The 20,832-nt window shown below is 38.8% G+C and overlaps 1 protein-coding gene across 6 annotated transcripts in view; it reads right to left on the bottom strand.

Moving 5' to 3' along the window:
• TBL1X (transducin beta like 1 X-linked) overlaps positions 1–20,832 on the bottom strand; it is a 195,831-nt gene that overhangs the window by 48,823 nt on the left and 126,176 nt on the right. For all 6 annotated transcript variants that reach the window (XM_061998678.1, XM_061998688.1, XM_061998670.1 and 3 more), the window contains one exon: positions 9,696–9,803. In XM_061998678.1, the coding sequence (XP_061854662.1) occupies positions 9,696–9,753 (58 nt within the window). In that variant the 5' untranslated portion in view covers positions 9,754–9,803. The remainder of the gene's footprint in view (positions 1–9,695; positions 9,804–20,832) is intronic.

Genomic DNA, 20,832 nt, shown 5'->3' with positions numbered 1-20,832 from the left:
AAAGGACAAGTGCAGTGTCCTGCATCTGGGAAGGAACAACTCCATGCACCAGTACAGGCTGGGAGTCGAACTGCTGAAGAGCAGCTCTGCAGAGAGAGACCTGGGAGTCCTGACTGATAATAAGCTAAATATGAGCCAGCAATGTGCCTTCGTGGCCAAGAAGGCCAATGGCATCCTGGGATGCATCAAGAAGAATGTGGCCAGAAGGTCAAGGGACGTTCTTCTCCCCCTCTACTCTGACCTGGTGAGGCCTCATCTGGAGTCCTGTGTCCAGTTCTGGGCTCCTCAGCTCAAGAGGGACAGGGAACTTCTGAAGAGAGTCCAGCACAGGGCCACCAAGATGATCAGGGGAATGGAACATCTTTGATATGAGGAAAGGCTGCGGGAACTGGGGCTGTTTAGTCTGGAGGAGACTGAGGCGGGGATCTTATTCACATTTATAAATATCTAAAGGGTGGATGCCAGGAGGTTGGGACATCCCTTTTTTCTATAGTAGCTAGCAACAGGACAAGGGGTAATGGGATGAAGCTGGAACACAAAAAGTTCCATTTAAACATACGAAAAAACTAGTTCACTGTGAGGGTGACGGAGCAGTGGCACAGGTTGCCCAGAGGGGTTGTGGAGTCTCCTTCCTTGGAGGTCTTCGAGACCCGCCTGGACGTGTTCCTATGGGACCTGATCTAGGTGAACCTGCTTCTGCAGGGGGGTTGGACTAGATGATCTCTAAAGGTCCCTTCCAACCCTACCATTCTATGATTCTAGGAAAGGCTGCAGGACCTTGGGGCTGTTTAGTCTGAATAAAAGGAGACTGAGGAGGGATCTGATTAATATTTACAAATATCTAAATAGTAGATGTCAGGAAGTTGGAGCATCCCTTTTTTCTGTTGTATCCAGTGACAGGACAAGGGGTAATGGAAAGAAGCTGAAACACAAGAAGTTCCACTTAAATATAAGAAAAAACTATTTCACTGTGAGGGTGAGGGAGCCCTGGCACAGGCTGCCCAGGAAGGCTGTGAAATCTCCTTGTCTGGAGGTCTTCAAAACCCGCCTGGACGTGTTCCTGTGCGACCTGATCTAGGTGGACCTGCTTTGGCAGGGGGGTTGGACTCGATGATGTTTCAAGGTCCCTTCCAACCCCTACCACTCTGTGATTCTATGATTCTGTGAACTTTAAGGCCAAATGAAAAACTGAAACAGCTCAGTTTAGAAAACTAAGAAGAGACCTAGAAGGAAATACAAAGTAAGCAGGATTTTTCAAATGGCAAAAAGAATGAGATACTAAGTGTATTTTTTTCCTTCGCAGGAACAAAATTCTATACCAAGCACTGCTTTCCTTACACTGCATTTATACTGCTATGCCTGTTGTTATGCAACAGGGGCTAAAAGACAGAGAAGAGTTTTCAAAAGGAGTTCTTGAACTGTACCACAAAATTTCTGAAACTATCATTCATACAGATGTATATAAATTAGATGCCAGGTCACAAAACTCTAAGTCTTTGCCTATAAACACACATGAAAATGGCTCTCACACAGTTTATTACATTCTTTTGAAAATATAACCAGAACAAAAGTATGACAAAACAAATAACTTCTTTAGCTGTAAAAATATTTTTCCCTCTCCACTGTGGATTTTGGAAAGCCAAGCACTCAACACTGCTTGTGCCTATTCACTGCTCTATGAAAAAAGTGCTCAGTGTGGTTTTGACTCACATAGGTGCTGACGGCTTAGAAACCAATTTGCTTATCTTTAAAGGGGGCTGGGAAAGGTATTTACCTTTAACCCATCAGCTTCATCCTTTGCAAGATCTACAGCTTCAGTAAGTTAAAAAGAAATGTTTTTGGAACTGCAGCCCAATAAAGCTTGTTGTCTTCTAATGCTGACCCTGATTTTCTTAAAATGTACTTAGTATTTGTGAAGAGAATAAATGATTACTAGCAGAGACAGAAATTGTGCGTAATAGTGCAGTTCTTATTTGATAAATGGATTTGTCTTTTCAGCTGTCATCCATCCTCACGCTATGAAGTACAATTTCTAGTTCAGAGTCAGTCTCAGTGTTTCTGGAATTATACAGTCAATTCCTCCCTCGTTGAGCAAAAATACAGAAAGCAGGGGAGTCTGAAAAAAACCCACAAAAAACGAGCAGCAGTTTATTAAAACCCTTTATACTCTGGCTTTTTGATAGTACACTATTTTTACTAGCCACATATTCTGTTGGGGGGGTTATATATATACTATGTTATATTATACACACTCTCTCTCTCTCTCTCTCTCTATATATATATATATATATATAGTTACAGATGGTTTCTCATTAGATAGGAATGTTCATTCTGACTTTTAGGAAATACTTTTATTTAAAACAAAATGGGTGGGGCTTTTTGGTTAGCTTTCTGAAGTGTTCTTATCCAAGAGTCACCTTAACACATATGCGATTTCTAGAACAACAATGTAGTTTTGTTAGTCTCAAATAATTAATGAAAGGTCACAAATGTTGGTTCTATATTCAGCTTCCAGTATGTAAGAGACTTAGATCATAAGCTTAAGGAATTTTGTTTTGAGTAGGCTGGCCTGAAAGAGAATAACACGTATAAATAGGGCTACATGCTCACAAATTAGATCTGTGCTAAATAATTAGAATTAAAAATGGAGCTTGTATTGCTCCAAAAACCTCACCATCATACAGCTGAAAAGGTGAAAGAATCCCTGCTTTCAGCCTTAATACCAGTTCCTATGCAATAGTATCTCATTCGTACTGCATTTAGAGATATATTCACGTATAAATTAATAAACAGCACTTTGAAATAATAGAAAGAATGTCCAATAGTGTCCCAGCACATCCGTAATAGTCTTTCCTCAGAGGGTTTCAATGCTATGAGATACTGTACAGAGTAATAACTTTGTTTTCAAACATTAAAATTAAGGCACAGAAACTCAGTAATACCCATTCAGCACCTAGTTACACTAGCACAAAAGTATCTGTGCAAAGAGAAGCTAAGCAAATACACAAATGTTGTTGTATGAGTGCAGCAGAGTTTGGTCTGTAAACTACAGCTACTCTATACAGCAGGCAGAATATATGTGGCCCAAGGGCCTGTGATGACTCTGTAGTGGTTTCGTCTGAGCCAGATTTTGGTGGTGATGGGGCTACAGAGGAGGCTTCTTCAAACAAAGAGCTGCCATGAGCTTCCCCTGTAGCTGACAGGGACAGTCCTAGCCAATTCTAAGCTGGACCTGCTGCTGACCAAGGCCGAGTCAATTAGTGACTGAGGTAATGCCTCTGTGATTAATGTATTTGAGAAAGGGAAGAAGTTGCTGTGCAGTTACTAAATGGCAGCAGAAGGGAGTGAGAATGAGAGAACAACTCCTCCATAGACACAAGGGTTAGTGGAGAAGGAGGAGAAGGTGCCCAGGTACTGGAATAAAGATTCGCCTGTGAACTGTGGTGAGGCAGCTGTCCCCCTGCAGTCCATGGAGGCCACTGGGAAGCAGAGATCCACTCACAGCCCAAGGAGGATCCCACACTGGAGCGGGTGGATGCCTGAAGGAGGCTGTGACTCTGTGGGAAGCCCATGCTGGAGCAAGTTCCTGGCACAATCTGTGAGGCTGTGTGGAGAGAGGAGCCCACGCCAGAGCAGGTTTGCTGTCAGGACTTGTGCTCCTGTGATGGACTCAGGCTGGAGCAGTCGGTACCTGAAGGACAGTTCTTCCAGTGGATGACCTATGTTGGGGCAGGGTGTGAGAAGCTGCCCCCATAAGAGGCCCCATGCCAGAGCAGTTCATGAAGAATTGTAGCCCATGGGAAGGACCCACAGTAGAGAAATTTGTGGATGACTGTCTCCCTTGGGAGGGACCCGACACTGTAGCAGTGGTAAGTGTGATGAGGCCTCCCCCTCACACAGAACCTTTAGATATAGATTCTTTAAAAGATCTTTGAGGCTTCCCAGAGTTGAGCAGGAGGCTGGATGAGTTGAAAGTGGGCCAGCAATGTGCTCTTACAGCAAGGAAAGCCTGAACTGTGCTATGAAAAGCTCTGCCAGCAGGTCAATGGAGGAGATTCTTACCTTCTACTCGGCTCTGGTGAGATGTGCCAAGAGTACTGTGTCCCCTTCTGGTTTCTCCAGAAGATGAGAGACAGGGACTTAACTGGGGAGTATCCAGTGAAAAGAGTGAAGATCATTAGTGGACTGGAGCACCTAGCATACAAGGAAAGGCTGAGAGAATTGGGACTGCTCAACCTGAAGAAAAGGCTCATGGGGTACCTTATCCATGTGTATAACCTGAAGAGGCTGCAAAGAGGAAGGAGACAGGCTCTTCCAAGTGGAACCCAGTGACAGGACAAGAGGCAATGGGCACAAACCAAAACACACATGAAACTCCATTGAAATAAAACATTTCTATTGTGAGGGTCATCAAGTACTGGAACAGCCTGTTCAGGGAGGTTGTGGATTCTCCATCCTTGATTGATATTCAAAATATGACTGGACATAGGCCTGAGAAACTTGCTGTGAATAGGTGAGTTGGACTAGATGATTGCCAAAGATCCCTGCTATCCAGAGCTAGTCTCTCAATTATCTCCTAAGGTACCATCCAGCCTGAATTTTCCTACTAACTAAATGGAAAGAAAACATAAAAAAGGCAAACTGAAAATAATTATCCACTGACTGTACCACCACTGCATAGTATTGTTTTTACTATCACACTGGACAAATGCTTTTATTGACCAAGTGATTCATTTTCCTAACGAATTATTCTTCAAGGTGTAGATTTTAATAATTTAATCAAAACCTATGCATTGCACATTTTCCTTCTACCTAGTAGCAGCCCACCTACGCAAAGGAAGCAGTCAGCTTTGAAGCCAATTTAGCTGACCTATATATGCCAATATTTTACGCTATGCATAATCCGAATGATTTTCAACATGCACTTCTCTCATCCGTGACTCAGGAACTCTGTGCCACACACAGTGGTTCAAAATATTCTAAATGTACCTCACATGCAGAAAAAAGCATGGGCTTCAGAGAAAAATAACACAGGTTTATTAAGTAAAGACAGCTGCATAAGACACAAATTCAAAAGAACAGAATATTGATCTTTATTCATTCCCACTGAATGGCAGCACAGCCTTCTGGTGAATCAGCCAGAATCCTACTTTGGTATCATCAGTGAACTTACTGAGGGTACACTCTGTCCACCCTTCCCTCACTTCTTTTCAATTTTCCTTGGAATTCCAGCTGAATTGCACTTCTCTGACCTCCATTCCAAAACACAAATAATTATCTGTTTCTCTTTTGGGCAGACAAAGCAAAATAGGAAAACTCTATATTCTGAATTCTATTTTTTTTTTTTTTTTCCAGAAAGGCAGCTCTTCACTCTGAAGAAAACTGAGAGAAGGACTACAGTCAGTAGTGAAGATGCTTGCTAGCAAAAGTATGCTCCTCAGGAGTTTGGAAAGCCACAAAGCTGAATCAATATAATTTGTATGTCAAAACTGCAGCTTCTTTGGTATAGCTTGTTTTACTTTTGTCAATGCACTTGCTTTGTTGGTATAACTATGTCCATCCACCACAGGAGTATTTTGTGTGCTGTCATCTCTCCGTGCTGGTAGTACACTCGTAGCATAGACATTATCTAAGCCTGAATTTAATAACATGTTCACTTACAGGTAGTCTTTGAATTAAGACAACTACAAATAAATATAACCTGATTTCAAAAAGTTTGACCCCTGAGATAAACAATGCTTGGAAGCACTCGGCACTTTTAAGAATTTGGCCCCATTGAATTGTGCACCAAAAAATTAATAATCAGTGGAGCAAACTGAACACTCCAGGACGTGACTTTTGGATAGAAAGTAACAATCTTAAAATGAAATAAAAACATTCCATTTCTTTGCACCTCAAGAAGGGGGGCATTCATACTCCTACAGTGGAAGTGACAACAGCCAGCCATATTAGTGGTGGAACTCCTATGCTATCAACTCACTGAGTTCAAGTGGAAATGACTGACTACTTTCTTTGTCTGGACATAGACAAGCCCCAAGACAGCTTTCTGTGTGAAGAGGCAATTATTTTAATATAACTAAGCAATTAGAGCCTTAACTTGACCAAGTCCTGTCTTGTACTGGAGGGACTTGACGGCACTGGCCCTGGACCAGGCATCTTTTTCAGCCTGCTCCTCCCAGCAGCAGGTAATTCAAAACAGTCTCCCTGGCTGTATGTTTTTTCTGTTAAGCCACACCATCAGTCAGTGCAACTCATCAAGTGCCATAATTTACCATTTCATTCCATCTGCAAAGGTACTCGAGAATCACTTTAAATTTCCTTCCAGTTAACTGATAAAACTATTGAGCAGCACTATGCCAAGAACAGATATTTCTGAGTTCCCTCTAGAAGAAACCTTTGAGGTGAATATTCCCCAACTCTAATAATTTTTCAAGATATTTATGTTAGACTGTTTTTAATCTACTTGGTAACCCTGGATTACACTGATTTTGCACACTGATATTTCATTTTGCTTTAACCACAGTGTCGACAAGGCTAAGTAAATGTTAAAAAGTAGCCTAAGTGTATTATTGTCAGCACAGATATCTCTGTCGACCTCATTTGAGATCTTGGACAATGCAGAATCAAGCTTGTTTGACAAGTCCTATTATCCATAAAACGTTTCCTGACTGGCATTAGGCACGATGGCATCTCTTCTTTTTTTGTTGGAGTTATCTAGTTTCAACCTTCCAATGATTTTGCTCAATCTAGAGTTACCTGGATCATCTTGTTTAACCTTTAAAAATTCTGGCACGACATTTGCTTTTTCCAATTCATTGGAACTCCTCTTGGTTTTAACAAATCAAGGTTTGTTAAAAAGCAACAATAATGGCTTAGACAGTTCAAATCTATCAATACTCTCCTGTGCAAGTTTTCTAGTGTGACAGAGAATTAAGGAGGAAATACAATTATTGAATTTCACTTCTAACTTCAATTTCAGAAGAACTGAACTTCTACTGGTATGACCTGCTAGTATTTTCATAATGAAGTGCAAAGCACTCATCAGTATTGTTGCTATAATGTTTCAAATGATCTCAAGTGCTTCTGTGCCTTTCAGCTGCAAAATACTTGAAACACTATAGGGACAGTTTGGTTTTTACACACTTGTTCTGCCGTATGTATTTCCTTTTGTTGCTTCTCTCTTCCTCCCACTGTTTACCTATATTTTATGGGAAACTCTGGAAGTCTTATAGGATAAAAGGGCAGATAACTTCCCTCCTCCTAAAAAAACCCCTAACTTCTGCATGGTCTTGTGAGCAACCTTTATGGCTGTGTTTGACGTAATTTTTTAGAAGCTTTGGGTTCAGGTAATGTTAACAAATAATTAATGTAATAACCTTGGTTTTGGTAAACTCACTAAACTGGAGGGGTTTGAACTAAAAACTTTATTTAAACACTAGCCTTCTAAATTTGGCATGCATGCTTTCCGAAGCTACTAATGAAACATTTCCTCTTTTGTCACATCCTATGGAATTTATACTAGCAAGTGGAAAGGCAAGATGCTGCGTAACAATTTCTGTCTTATTACCCTACTTTATCTGAAAATATAGATGTAAAAATTTCTTTGGAAAATAACAATGACAGTATGAAAGAAGATTCAAACTAAATGTAAGAAGCTTTTCAATAGATTAGTGGATTTATCATTGGTTATAGCTTTTATTTGCTGAACAGAATTAGAAGTAAACTGTCAGGTACATGTACTAAATCAATATCTGGCATCTAGATTTCAACATGCTCTGCTTGAAGCACATTCGAGTATTTATTTAACCTAAACTTCTACTCTGTTATATGGGTAAAATACAACAGAACAGTGGAAATACAATGTTGTGAATGTCTGAACTTGTTAATGTCTGGAGGAGTGCATGCCTGTTGTCAAGAATGCCTCGATGCGCGTATGTGTGGTTCGAGTAAGAGAAATATTTGGCCCTTTACTTAAGAAGGTTAAGAGCAAGACACCTTGCAATGAATATGAAAACGTGAAGTTCTTCCTAAAATGGCAAAAGTGACTGCTTGCTTCTGGGAGACGGATGTCCTAGAGGAACTTCTTCCTGACATTTGGCCGATATCACCAATTCAGAATTGACCTTGTAAAGCCCTTTCTAAATGACTGCACAACACTAACCTACCTACTGATGTTTCAAAGAGGAATAAGAGAGGCTGATTTTCTTTTTTCACAGGAGGAAAAGTCACTGTATTAATACACTGTTATGCAGAATCTCCTACAATACAACATAAAACTATTTCAGGATTCTTTAGACTTCAATTACGTTCACTCTCCACACTGCCCTAATGTTGAAAAGCCCTTTCCAGTGTGGTACCCAACAGCTTATTTTTAAAAATATATCTGGATGAAATTTTAGTTTTGTTAGTTCTCGTCTTTCTTTCATCTGACTGCATGCCAGAACTAGCCTATTTTTAATAAGCTCTATTAATAGAAAGAAGGATGCAATGTGAGAAAATAGTTACCAACTCAGACCACAACTGGACTCTTAAAGAACAGTTTTCAAAGGTCAAATCCTGAAAAAGTGTTATAAATACTCTCAATTTCAGTGGATTTTCCTTACACAGAGGTTTGGGTTCCTGAGATTGAAAGACTCTTGCAGCAGAAGAAACAAATAAAAATAATTTATCTAATTAATGCTAGTTATAATGACCAACAGAAGTAGACTAATTCAGTGTTTTCTGTCTGCTGGGATTTTGGTTCCCTGTCCAAAACATCTCTCAAAGTCTGGAGGGCTTACTCTAAAACTGGATCCAAGTCTTCTGACAGGAAGACATGTATTTTTCACAGATTTTTTTGCTCTTGCTCTTTCAGCATATGAAACATCAAATATTTTTAGTCAATTCCACTTTTGCCAACCCAGAACATGGGGCCAGTACCAAGTAAACCATATCCTGGATTTAAACCCTTTGTCAATGTTTCTCACCTTCCCTATCATCTCTACATTAACAAAACATTTTCCATTAGTGAAGAGAATTTCTAGCAGTCAAAGAGCAGAATCATGACTACAAAACCAAAATTGACTCTAAATTCAAGTTTCCGTTACATTTTTTTTTTAAAGGAAATATCAGGCTTTCCTGCTAAAACGAAGAACCCTGTAAAGGTATTATTTTTCGATATGAAAACTGATAGAGGTGGAAGTGATACTAAGACAGAGCCACACTGATACCTGTGCAGCTCAGTTTATATACATAATTACCTTAATGATATTCTAAACCATCAGAGATTTGCACGCAAATTTCTGTTTACAGCCAATATAGAACCAATTTAAGCAATCCTCTTTACTTAGTAAGTAACTGACAGAACTATTTCAAGTAGTTAAAAAAAAAAAAGATACAAAATCCATGTGCTTTGTGCCTGCACTGCCAAAAATTACTTTGGCTGAGATGATATAACTCTACAAAAACATTTGTTAACATCTTGGTTTTTATTTCCTTGTTTTGCCTAAGTGCAATATTTACTTTGTACCTGCGTATGTTTGCACTTCTATCATGTTCAAGACTAGGATTTCAAAGAAACACAGGTTTGTGCAAGAAATATTTAGTTTATCAGTCTGAAACATGCAACACAACATTCCTTAAGCAACACCGTGCAAAAAGGCAATTCTTTGATTTTGTCTATGACCTGAAGTTGTGAGGGAAGATATGAAATTTACCCGATTCCTGGAGATAGCGATACACCAAGAAATTCACTTCGTCACTGGTTATGCTCATCTTAGCCCAACCTCAATACGATGAGGTTTATGAGAAGTGTGATCCACGCTCTGTTCAAAGGGAGAGAAAAGAAAAGGTTTTGTTTTATCTTGATTCATTATGAAATTTGCTATCAAAACAGAGGTGGGAATTGCTAAGGTATTTGAAAGACCTCATATAGTTACGAGAGCTGTTACATCCCAGTGTGAGGCACCCACTAAATATTGTGAATTAAATACTCAAGTTGTTCTGTACCTTTTATTATAATTAAAGAGCAGCATTTAACATATATGAGAGAGTCAAAGGGAGTATTTTAAATCTTGGAAGAGTTTATAAATGTCATTTTTTTTTACTCCTGTGGCTTTTATTACAGGTTCCTCGGACACTCCTTTTTATTGGGTGAGCACATCTTTCTAGAACTGCTGTCAATTAGAGTCGCACACAGCACACCAAATCATAACCTTTTTGCAGACCCAAATCTGTAATCTAATTTTCTGTCTAGCAGTTCATCCACCGAAAAGACAGATTCTTTCCTTATAAAACCATGTTAACGCAGTGAACTTCAATAAAGTTCCCATAAAATAGAAACAAATCTAAATTTAAGATGAGATTACAAATTTTATGAGGAGGTGTGGTGGGATGGTGGCAGAGAGAGAGAACACCATATACCTTGTGCTGACAAGGAATACAAATATCCTGGCTTTACGTAAAATTACAATGTCTCTGCTGATTAATGGTGAGCAAGAATTAAACCTCAATTATTCACTTAAGTAATCGTAACCTTTAGGATGACAGTTTTACATTGCTATTTGGGCATATACTCCGATAATGAAAACACTGGATTTAGATGATAAATTTGTTTTGAACATTTTCCATTAAATCTTGATGATTCATTTCTGTTTGGGAATCTGCCTCGAGTGGTTTGGTTTTAAAAGTGGTGAGTCCTTCTCAGACATAAACTTTTTAACTTTGTCAGCCACACCATACCTATAACTAATCACGTAAAGATTTAGATGCAGAAGCACACGCTGTGCTCTGGTCGCGTATTACAAATGAAAGACCGTAGGCGTGTGCCGTTTGTTTCAATTTCCCGTATGTCTCTTCTTGGCAAGCGCAAAGGTCTTTGTTCATCGAAAACCTCTTCAGTAATTCCTGTTGCCTAAAGTAGCACCTGCTACTGCAGGCAATGCTGATCGACTACAAGTTTCCCCTGCTGATGATTTAAACCAGCAGGTCACTCATGACTGTAACAGATGTCTCTGCATATTTATGTAAATGTAAGTCTTTCAGACCCTGCTAAGCCTTTTATTCTCCTGGGTTGCTATATTTCATCAATGGCTCAGATGCTGGTTTTCCATAAGGAACCATGGCTTGCTAATTTGGGAGACATCATCTTCAAGTATTCTAGTCTTTTTAATTACAGTTTGTACTTCGCAGAGGACAAGATGAAACAATTATGTAGTCTCAGTGAGGAAAACTTCATCTGCTTTGGAAACGATGATCACTTTCTGCTAAATTCTGGCTGAGGACATCATCAGCTGTATCCAACATCCAGTCCTGTCACACATACCACATATTGCTCTGGGAAGCCATTCGGTCTCTTCTCCTCAATCCCTCAGCTGTAAAATGGGCTCAAAATCTCCCTGACACAGGATCAGGAGAATGGAAGCACTGGTAGCTTTAAGGACTTTAGTTACCAAGGTTGGAGATTGCAGGCAGTGAAAGCATCACTTTCGGTATAACTTCACACAGACTTCTTCCAAATAAACAGACTTGGTTCTGAATAATTAACAAACCCCCCTGCCTCTTTTTGCATAATCATCACCATACAATGTCGAATAAGATGGACATTCACATCAACAGTTAAGGCCATTTTCATCCCTGTTTGTGTATTTAAGATACATCCATATTGGTGCTACGGCCATGCTAACAATAAATCAAGAAACTTTGATAGCTGTGGGTTTAAAAAAAACACCCGACGTAACGCTTCTAAAAGCATTTTAAAAATAGAAGTTTCAGAATTCGGTGGTAGGAAAGTTGGTAAAGATGAAACCTCTTACAAAAACTCAGTTTCAGCAATGACGTACTTTGTGGTAAAATGAACTTTATATATATTAGAAAAAAACCCAAAACTACAAACGCCATTTCTGGATGCATTCTGCTAAATTAAGACATTAAAGTGGTATTTCCTACATACAGAGAGTTGCTCTGGGAAATGGAGGGGAAGAGAAAGGAGGAATGTTGGGTTTGTTTTTCTAAATATGACTTTTCTTAAAGGAACTAAAATCAGAAAATCAGCCTGACTGCAAAATAGTCTGAGAGCCCCAGAAAATCCTCCACAGCACACAGCAGCTACGAGTAGTTGGATTTACAATGCATTTTCCCTGAAGTCAGTCAACAGGAATTACTTCTGACATATGTGTCGGATCGTATCTTTATACACATTGTTACCGTGTCATAAATAACCAGATGATCCCCACTCATACATTTAAAGTTTCCTCCTTCCCACAGATGCCAGTGCAGCAATCAGATACACAACTGTAAAGCTTTTACCCGTCCAAAGTGATACACAGATCTTGGCTTTGACCCAGAGAAATCTATTCATTAGAAATTTGGCTGAGCTATGAAAGGCCATACTCAGTTTCATTAACGCTCTTTTTGATTTCCTTCTTCTCCACAGATAAACAGACCAAATAAAAGAGGCTACAAAAGACATGGTGCGGAGGAGAGGAACGTACTTATCTTTTATGTATCTCCAAGTCTGACTCATAAGAAACAAACAACTAGTCTCCTGCTCAACAGTTTTTTTAAATGTAGAAATGCAAAATTCTGTAGAAAACTGCAGACCTTTAGTCATCATTGCAATAGTTTTATTTCTGCTAATTGATGGTCTCCTTTTGTTACCTAGATTACTAGTTTTAAAATAAAGAAATTATAGCTTATAGACAATACCGATATGCCTTCAGAGACATTTCACATTTAAACCAGCAATAACACCTTAATTGTTCACAATGTCAAGAAGATCTGCAAAAAGCATTCAAACACCTGTTTGAACTTTCTTCACTTCAAACATTTCTTCCCTGCATCCAATTACACTTAATGAGAAGCTCTGCCTACTTCAACTTAAAAATCTGAGTTGTGATCCTGCAGATACCTGTAAGTTGAGCCCATTAAGACCTTCCAAAATATAATGGATCCCAAATATTCAAACCCCATTACTAGATGGGTAGTCATGATCATGCAAAATTAAATTTAACACTTCTTTTTAGTAAATGCTTAACTCTCAGTTCTGCTGCGGTAGGTTTGCAGAAATGACTCCCTTGAAAAGGTGAAAAGTTGAGCTATTAGCTCAGATAAGCTACTACTGTCCTTCTAGGGCTGCTTGGCTTTTGCTGAAGAAAGCTGTTCAGCTGGAGTTGAGCTGACTCCAGTGAAGCTAACGCTGTGGCACACTCCCCTGTGCTCTGAGCAACCAGGATAGCTTATTTCCTGGAGTACACCACTGGACCTGATTTGGCTCTGTGCACCAACATACCATGGTTCTCAAATGAAACCTTCCTGGAGCACTGGGAATCCTGCTAATGGGCCATGCAAGTGACTCCGGAGAAGGCAGCTTCGCATATAGCTATAGTTCAGCACAGCTCCAGACATTTCAACTAAGAACAGTTTACCCCATCCCCTTAGTAGAGGATTGCTCTTCCTTCATTCAGCATATTTTAGTACTGTTGCCATAAATAATGGAGATCTGGATGAAGAATCAAGAAAGAGTAACTTTTTCAGCTTTGAAAAAGCATCTAAACACACAGCCTCTCTGCTTCTCTTCCAATGATGCTTGCTCACAGGATCCTCCAGGGCAGTGTCCTGCCCTCCAGTTTATCCTCAGGGCATGGAGCAGCCATGGATATTTCAGAAAAGGAGCTGACATTTGCTACTTGAAGCAGCACTGCCATCCACAGGGACTGGAAGTTATCAGCCAGTCTTCCCCTCAGGAAGATGGAAACAGGACAATTAGGGAAACACCTGAACTAAAACATAAATCTCAAACCTAAATAGGGACCTGGGCACTTTCCATTTCTGCATCCAGCCTGGATGACAGAAATTATTTAGATGGTTAGTCTGGCCCTTGTCTTACACCCTGAAGAAACCTGCAAGCTCCAGTCTGCTTTAACCAAGTGCTGGGCAGTCCTCAGCTTCTCGGAGGACTTTTCTGACTCTTTATTGCTAAATAAACACCCTTTCCTCAAATAAACCTCACTGAAACATTTTCGTTTATCTCCTGAAGGAGTTGCATTATTTACCTACTTATTTGACAAGGCTAGGCTGAAATGTCCTTTGCCAACAAAGTTTTAATGACAACAACATTGTTATTAAAATGATGGGGAGCAAGGAGAAATTGTGTATTTGCTTTGGGGGTAGGAAGCAAAACTCAGAGGTTTCATAAAAATGAAAACATTCCAGGAAGTTCAAATATTTAATGACATCAAAGTGATGCCTTGCTGCATGGGAACCAGAGTTTACATACTCACACTCTATTTTCTCACGCAAGATGGCTCCACACATCGAGGCCTGTCTCTCAGGATCCACTGCAGTCTCCCCATCTCAAAGAGAATATGAACCCAAAAACTAAAATAGACTCAAGGAAGGCATTGTGACAGCATAGCCAAATCAATGCATTACTGTTTTGCATATGCTCTGTAGTTTAATGTAAAACAACACTTCCCAAAGCCAGAAGCCACTTCTCACAACACGAGTCACTTCGCCAATCTCTGCATTTTCTGTTGAAAGACTTTCATTGCAAATCTTCGATGAGCCCCACACTTCTGTATTTCTAGGCTGTGTCTTACCATAGAGCCAGTACAGAGCCAGCACAGAGCCAGCAGCTCTTCCCCAAAGGTTAATGAGCTCTGCTTGGCCCATACCACTGCATTCTTCGGTCTTGGCTCTTATCGCAGCTGCCTCTTCTTGAGGAACAGCTCCAGTATGATTCTTTTCCAAAACACCAAAACCAAACTTCTGGAGAGGAAAAGAGCACGCTCAGCCCCCTCTTCCCTCATAGTCGCTCCTGCCATTTCATGAAGCTAAACAGTAAAACATCTTCTGAGCACCCTAATGAGAGAATGAGACCATTGCATTCCTGTTGATTATAAGCTAAAGAGCATGTGGAATGGTTCTTTTCAAACTCCATCTATGCCAGTCACCAAAATAACAGCTAGCCTTGTTCAAAATGCAGCTTGTGTATGCATGACTTCCAGATTCCTCCTTGTAAGGCTTGAACTGGACACCTTGATTTAGAAAAACTAATCCTAAAATATAAACAGATGCCCCTTCTAGAGACCATGTACTTAAGAACGCAAATAAAGCTGTGCTCACGTTAAGACCTGTACCATATTGCCTTGGTCTTTCCTAAGGAGGAGGCAAATAGTTAACCATCCTCATTCTCTAAATGATCCCCAGAGAACATCTGAACTATATGACAAAAATGAAGCAATTAAAACTTCTCATAGCTCTTTACAGAAGTCTTTGCATCACTCATACTGTTAAGATTTCTTCACAAACAAAATTGTTGCTTTAGAGAATTGCAAGCTGAGATCCTGCAGAACACGGTAATCTCCTTTGAGAATTGTTACTGTGCTGTACAGTATCTGCTGTCTCAGAGCTCTATTGTAGGCATTTACAGCAGCTCAATAAGGACAGGGACATGACCGGAGAAAAGGCAACAGGCTTGTCAGAAAATCTGCACTGACAAATGTTAAGGCTGGCTCTTCTTTTGTTTTTAATTGTATTTATTTACACTGACCTTCTGCTAATTTTAAAACAACCGACTAATCTGAAACCAACCCACAGAGCCTCAGCTCATCCTCACTCACACTGCTGCCTGTACGACCATACTGATGAAAAACAACAACTACATTTGTCTCTGAGAGCTTCAGGAAAAATGGCACAGATACACAAAAGGTCTAACTTGGATCTTGACACATTAGGGTATCTCATAAAACTACTCACTGAACTCAATCATATCAATGCTCAAAATCTGGTGCCAATTAAAGAAAGAGGAGGTAGAAGGAATGAAAACTAGACAGGTGGCAGTGATCAACGAACCTGCAATTCTGTCTTGAAGAGGTCCACTCTTGATGAATCAAATGCTGTGTGGGTAAATCTGCCAAAAATAGTGTTTTCATTTAAATAAAAACTTTGTTCAGTGAGAACACTGGTTTACTATGTAATACCTATTAAACATGCTTTTGAACAGCATGTTTTGAACAGCTTTTTAAAAGCATAGCGGTGCCTACTGTGTTTATCCTTTTAAAAATCTACAATAAATTATCAAAATGGTTGTCCTGTTCCAGAGAAAATGTGACTAAAACAATGTATCATCCAGTAAAATATATTAAAAAAACCCCAAACAAAACCCAAATCTAATACAAAAATATGAATAACAATAACTTGGCCAATTAAACACTTTTGTGGACATAATTGTAGAAAGTTTTATTTCTGCACGAATACTACTTTTCTTTAAATTATAAATTAAATTTCAAACCCAAAAGTAATTTGGAACGAAACCCACATCTATTTATTCAAAAAAAGAAAGGCCACAAGAGATATATCTGCAATTGCTAAGTGCTATTCAAGTGTTTTTCAATTAATCAACAATTTCCAGTGCAAAATAACTCATTATCAGCAAAAGACAAGCCTTTCATCACCGAACTCCCAGCAAACTCTACTTCCTCTTTCAAAAGATGCAGAACTGTGCATCAGCTCTTTCATACTCATAATCTCTTGGTTTTATCAGGTTATTTTTCAGTTCTCAGCTGGTGTACTTAATTACATCAGCCTCCAGCATTTCATTTCTAAGAGTTCAAGTGGATCTTTTCCAGCTCACTTTGCTGAAGAGTGAAATGGGTTTTCCTGTATTGATCTTTCCTTTTTGTCACTTTGCTAAGGGAAAAAAAAAAAGAAAAAGGTAAACAAAACCAACTCTTCTTAATTAGTGCAATTGTGTTATACCTCTTTTATAGCTTAGTTCTAAGAAGAGGAAACCTTAATTTTTCTCTTTTTTAATTAATAAATAAAAATGTTTACATTAGTATATTGTATGGAAAGCTTCAGGAAGCCCAAAATAAGACTGATGGGAGAGTACAGGTTGACAGTATTCTGGAGCTTGCAAAGAAACAAAATTAATTGTTTTAAATCAAAAAAAAAAGGGATTACAGAAGCTTGAGAAATCAAAATACATAAACGGATTTAGCTTGAGAATCAAGATACCTCATCACTCTTGGAACAACTGAAATCAATTGGGAATGCTGCCACTAAACAGAACTAGAATTCTCTTCCTTACATGAGCACAAAATAGCAATTAAGACAAGCTGGGGGACAATAGCTTGTGTCCACTCACTTCAAACCAATTAGGCCAAAATACATGATCATTTGTTTGTGCAGTTACTTGTCTTTGTGTGCATGCATTTCCATGTACATAATGCAGTAAGAAATGTGTTTTAAATCTTACAAGTGGTTCTACATGCTCAAAACCTTAAGGAAAATTGCAACTTTAAAAAGATGGCACAATTATTCTATTGATATTATTCTACTGATATTTTCCTATTTTCTGTCAAGAACAGTGCATTAATACTAATTTTAATTTAACTTTTTACTTAATTTACCTGGATTTTTACTAAAACCTCAACAAGACCAAAACAAGCAAACATTATCATTCACATTTTTAATCATGCTTCATATCCACAAAGTACTGAGGTGAAAGAAATGATAGGATGAGTTCCTAACAGAATTAGTTATACCTGTTTCACTCTATTTCTTTGACCACAGATGTGTTAAAACCCTGATGAACTTTTATAATTAATATTCTCCAAAATATTTAGAATAAAGCATAGTTCTTTTTCATATGTTGAAAATTTCTCTGACATCTAACAGTAAACATTTCCTCAAAATTCAACCTGAGGTATCTGAGTCCGAAGCTAATGGATGTGTGCAGATGCCAAACTGTGATGGGACAGGCCAAGGTCCAGTAGACAAAACGTTTGTCTTTGAGGTGACATCGTGTGGCTGGCACAGAAAAGGACCTTCCAGAATCTTCCAAAAGGCACCAAGTCACCCACTGCATGGGTTGTAGGGCTCAGTAGGCATGATGCCCATTTTAAATGAGGCAGTGCCATAGCAGGGAATGCAAGAGTGATGAGCCTGGAAGGATGAGTGAAAGACAGCTTGAAATGAAGGCCTTATCCAAAAGATGGAATATCTGAACAAAGCTTTTTCAATTATTTGCAATTTTTATGCTGCAACTTTGCTGTTTAAAATGATGCAAATCCACTAGCAAAGGCCAAAATATTGATTTTTCCCAACACATCTGAGCACTTCAGTCTGCAGAATCAGACTGAGTCTTGCTTGTGTGCCTTATTTTTGCTGAGTGAGATAGGGATAAAACATCCACGAGTGGTTTTTACCATGTTCCTTACATAAACTGCTTCCTATATCACCCTGAAGGTGAACTCTCATTTTGAAAACCACTCCACTATCACCTCACTGGTTGCAACAGTATTAGTGCCAGCTAGAGTGCTAAGTATCTTCACTACTTTAAATGTTACAGACAGGCATGGCAGGCCTGTTGCCTAAACACCAGGAGACCAGGGAGGTGAAGTGCAAGAATAATAAAAAGATTTGAGTTCTTTTCACCCCTGTAATCTCTTATTTAGTGCCTTTGTCCCAGAGCTGCAGGGTGTAGGAAATGCTCTCCAGGCAAGGAGCAGCAACACAAACACAGCAATGATGCCATGCAGAAGGGCCTGTTTGTCCACATACCTGTAGGTTTGTGTGTTACCCCTGTCCCACAAGGCTGAGATACTCAAGTAAAACTTGTGTTTCAATTCCATGTAGATTTGAATTTCATGCCATTTCAGTATCTTTTAGGACAGCTCGACACAGGTCCAGTTAGACAAAGATCAACTGTGAAAGCCATGTTGGTACTGCTGTTTCATGACACCACCTATAACTCGAATGACAACGTCAACCACTGAACTCAAGACAGTTGTATGTATAAGATGGTGTAAAACACAGGAGTCTATCTTGGGCTAAGAGACTACTCTTTTTTTAAAGCCATGCAGGCTACAGGGCCCTAGGAGTAGAGAACAGGAGAACCACCAGCATTGTTCATCTCACGTGTGAGGTCAGGCACATCCCTGACAACCTAACCAACTGGGGCCATGTGACTTCCCAGAAAACAAGATCAACACTATGGATCTGCAAAGGTCTACAAATCAGCCAGGAGCTGCAGCAGCCCAGCTAGCTCACGTCTGGATGGCCTCAGGCAAAGGGAATGTGCAGCAACGTTGTTAAGGGGTGGGTTTTTATTAGTTTCTGCTAATAAACTTAGCAGATGTTACTGGGAACAGTTTGATGATATTTTTCCATCATTTATAACTTTATTTTTAATTTTTCCCTCTGAGCAAGCAGAGGCAATAGATCTTACCACATATTTCAACTTTAACTTGTTTTCCCTGTAGTATTGTTAAAAGTGTAGCTGAGGATTTTCTTTCTTTATTTTTTTAATTATTATTATTGTACAAAGGGAAGAAATCTTTTTCCCATTTGCCTATAATTCCAAAACAGCCGAAAGGATTATACTCCGAGTTAAAGAGAAAATAAAGTTTTGCAGACTCACAGCATGGAGTTTCACACCCAAAACCAAGAAATTTTGCAAATTTTAGAATATGTTAAAACAAAAAATTATAATGGAAACTATTTCAAACTTTTACTATGGCAGATCTTATCACAAACTATTTATAAAGATATTACCTATGACTGGAAATACTTAATGTTGTCTCTTGAATAATCCTAATAAGAGAATACCAGTGTTATATGCTGTAAGGACAAAGATTATATAGGATAGTGCAATAGAAAAACACGAAAATAAACCCACAAATTTAGGATATTTCCCTGCTGTGTGTTTCTATCACTAACAACTAGATCTCAGGGGGAGTCTGTTCGATTTTTTTTTTTAACCAAAATTTTTACTAGGTTTACTCCTGGTTCAACATCAATTTGAGCTTTAGAGAATGACGGAAAGGTGTAATTTGCTTTCAAAAGATTCCTGTAGAAACTTCTAAGCAACCACAGGAGCAAAAGCTTATTCCTAAATTACTTTTCTTAATGCACATTGCTAAATATTTCACAGAGAAACTTTCCATAAAAATCAATACAAATAATTAAGACTAAGAAATTTTCCTCTTATGAAAAACACCTCTAGTGCAAACTTCAGTTGTTTTTGCTTTATTTTCCTCTGTATGCTCTATATCCACATTGCAAATTGTGATGAAAAAGGAATACACAGCACATCAGTAGTATAATCCAAGTTGTACAACACTATCACACATATTATCTGTCTTTTCATCTATCCTCCGTCCTTGGCATGCTGTAATCAGCCATCAGAGGTGAGGCCATCAGTATTTCTATCATTTTAGGTTTTCCTGGCTTTCTGCCTTACTGGTAAGACCAGTAGAATAGCTTGTGCATCCCCTCTTTAATGGAGAGCATTTGACCATTTTTACAAACACATAACCAGTCATGTATGGAGGTACTAAATATACAAGGGGTTTTTTCCACCTCTCAATCTCTTATCAATTTTTGATACATTTCAAATATGGTATTTTGCTGCTTGCTCCAGTCTAGGGACAGAGGCTTAACCAAGAGCACTTCATAAGGTTTGTGTATTGTAATAGTATTTTAAGAGTGCCTTGCCAACCCTCACTGGGCTTTGTTTTGGGTTTTTTTTTTTTTTTTTTTTCATTTGTAAATAGATGAAGGAGGTACAACTCATAAAGAATCACATTTCTGGTGGCAGCATCACAACATTCTACACAGCCCTAATATAAATAGCAAAATCTATAGATTAAAGGCAACAGTAAGAAGAAAGCTTTTTAACCTACTCTTTAAAAAGCTAAACAGCACAGAAACTTAGATGAACTAAAAATCCTAGGGGAATCAGACATAGTCATGACATAATCTAAGTTTTTCATGAAAAAAATTCAGATGAATACTTCTTAGGAAGGATTTTAATATATTATGACAGAGTTATTAGTGAGCTCAGATTAA

The sequence above is a fragment of the Colius striatus genome, chromosome 1, assembly GCF_028858725.1.
Source record: "Colius striatus isolate bColStr4 chromosome 1, bColStr4.1.hap1, whole genome shotgun sequence".
Classification (NCBI taxonomy): Eukaryota; Metazoa; Chordata; class Aves; order Coliiformes; family Coliidae; genus Colius; species Colius striatus.
The sequence above is the reverse complement of the archived record's forward strand: the minus strand, read 5'-3'. Positions and strand labels throughout refer to the sequence as shown.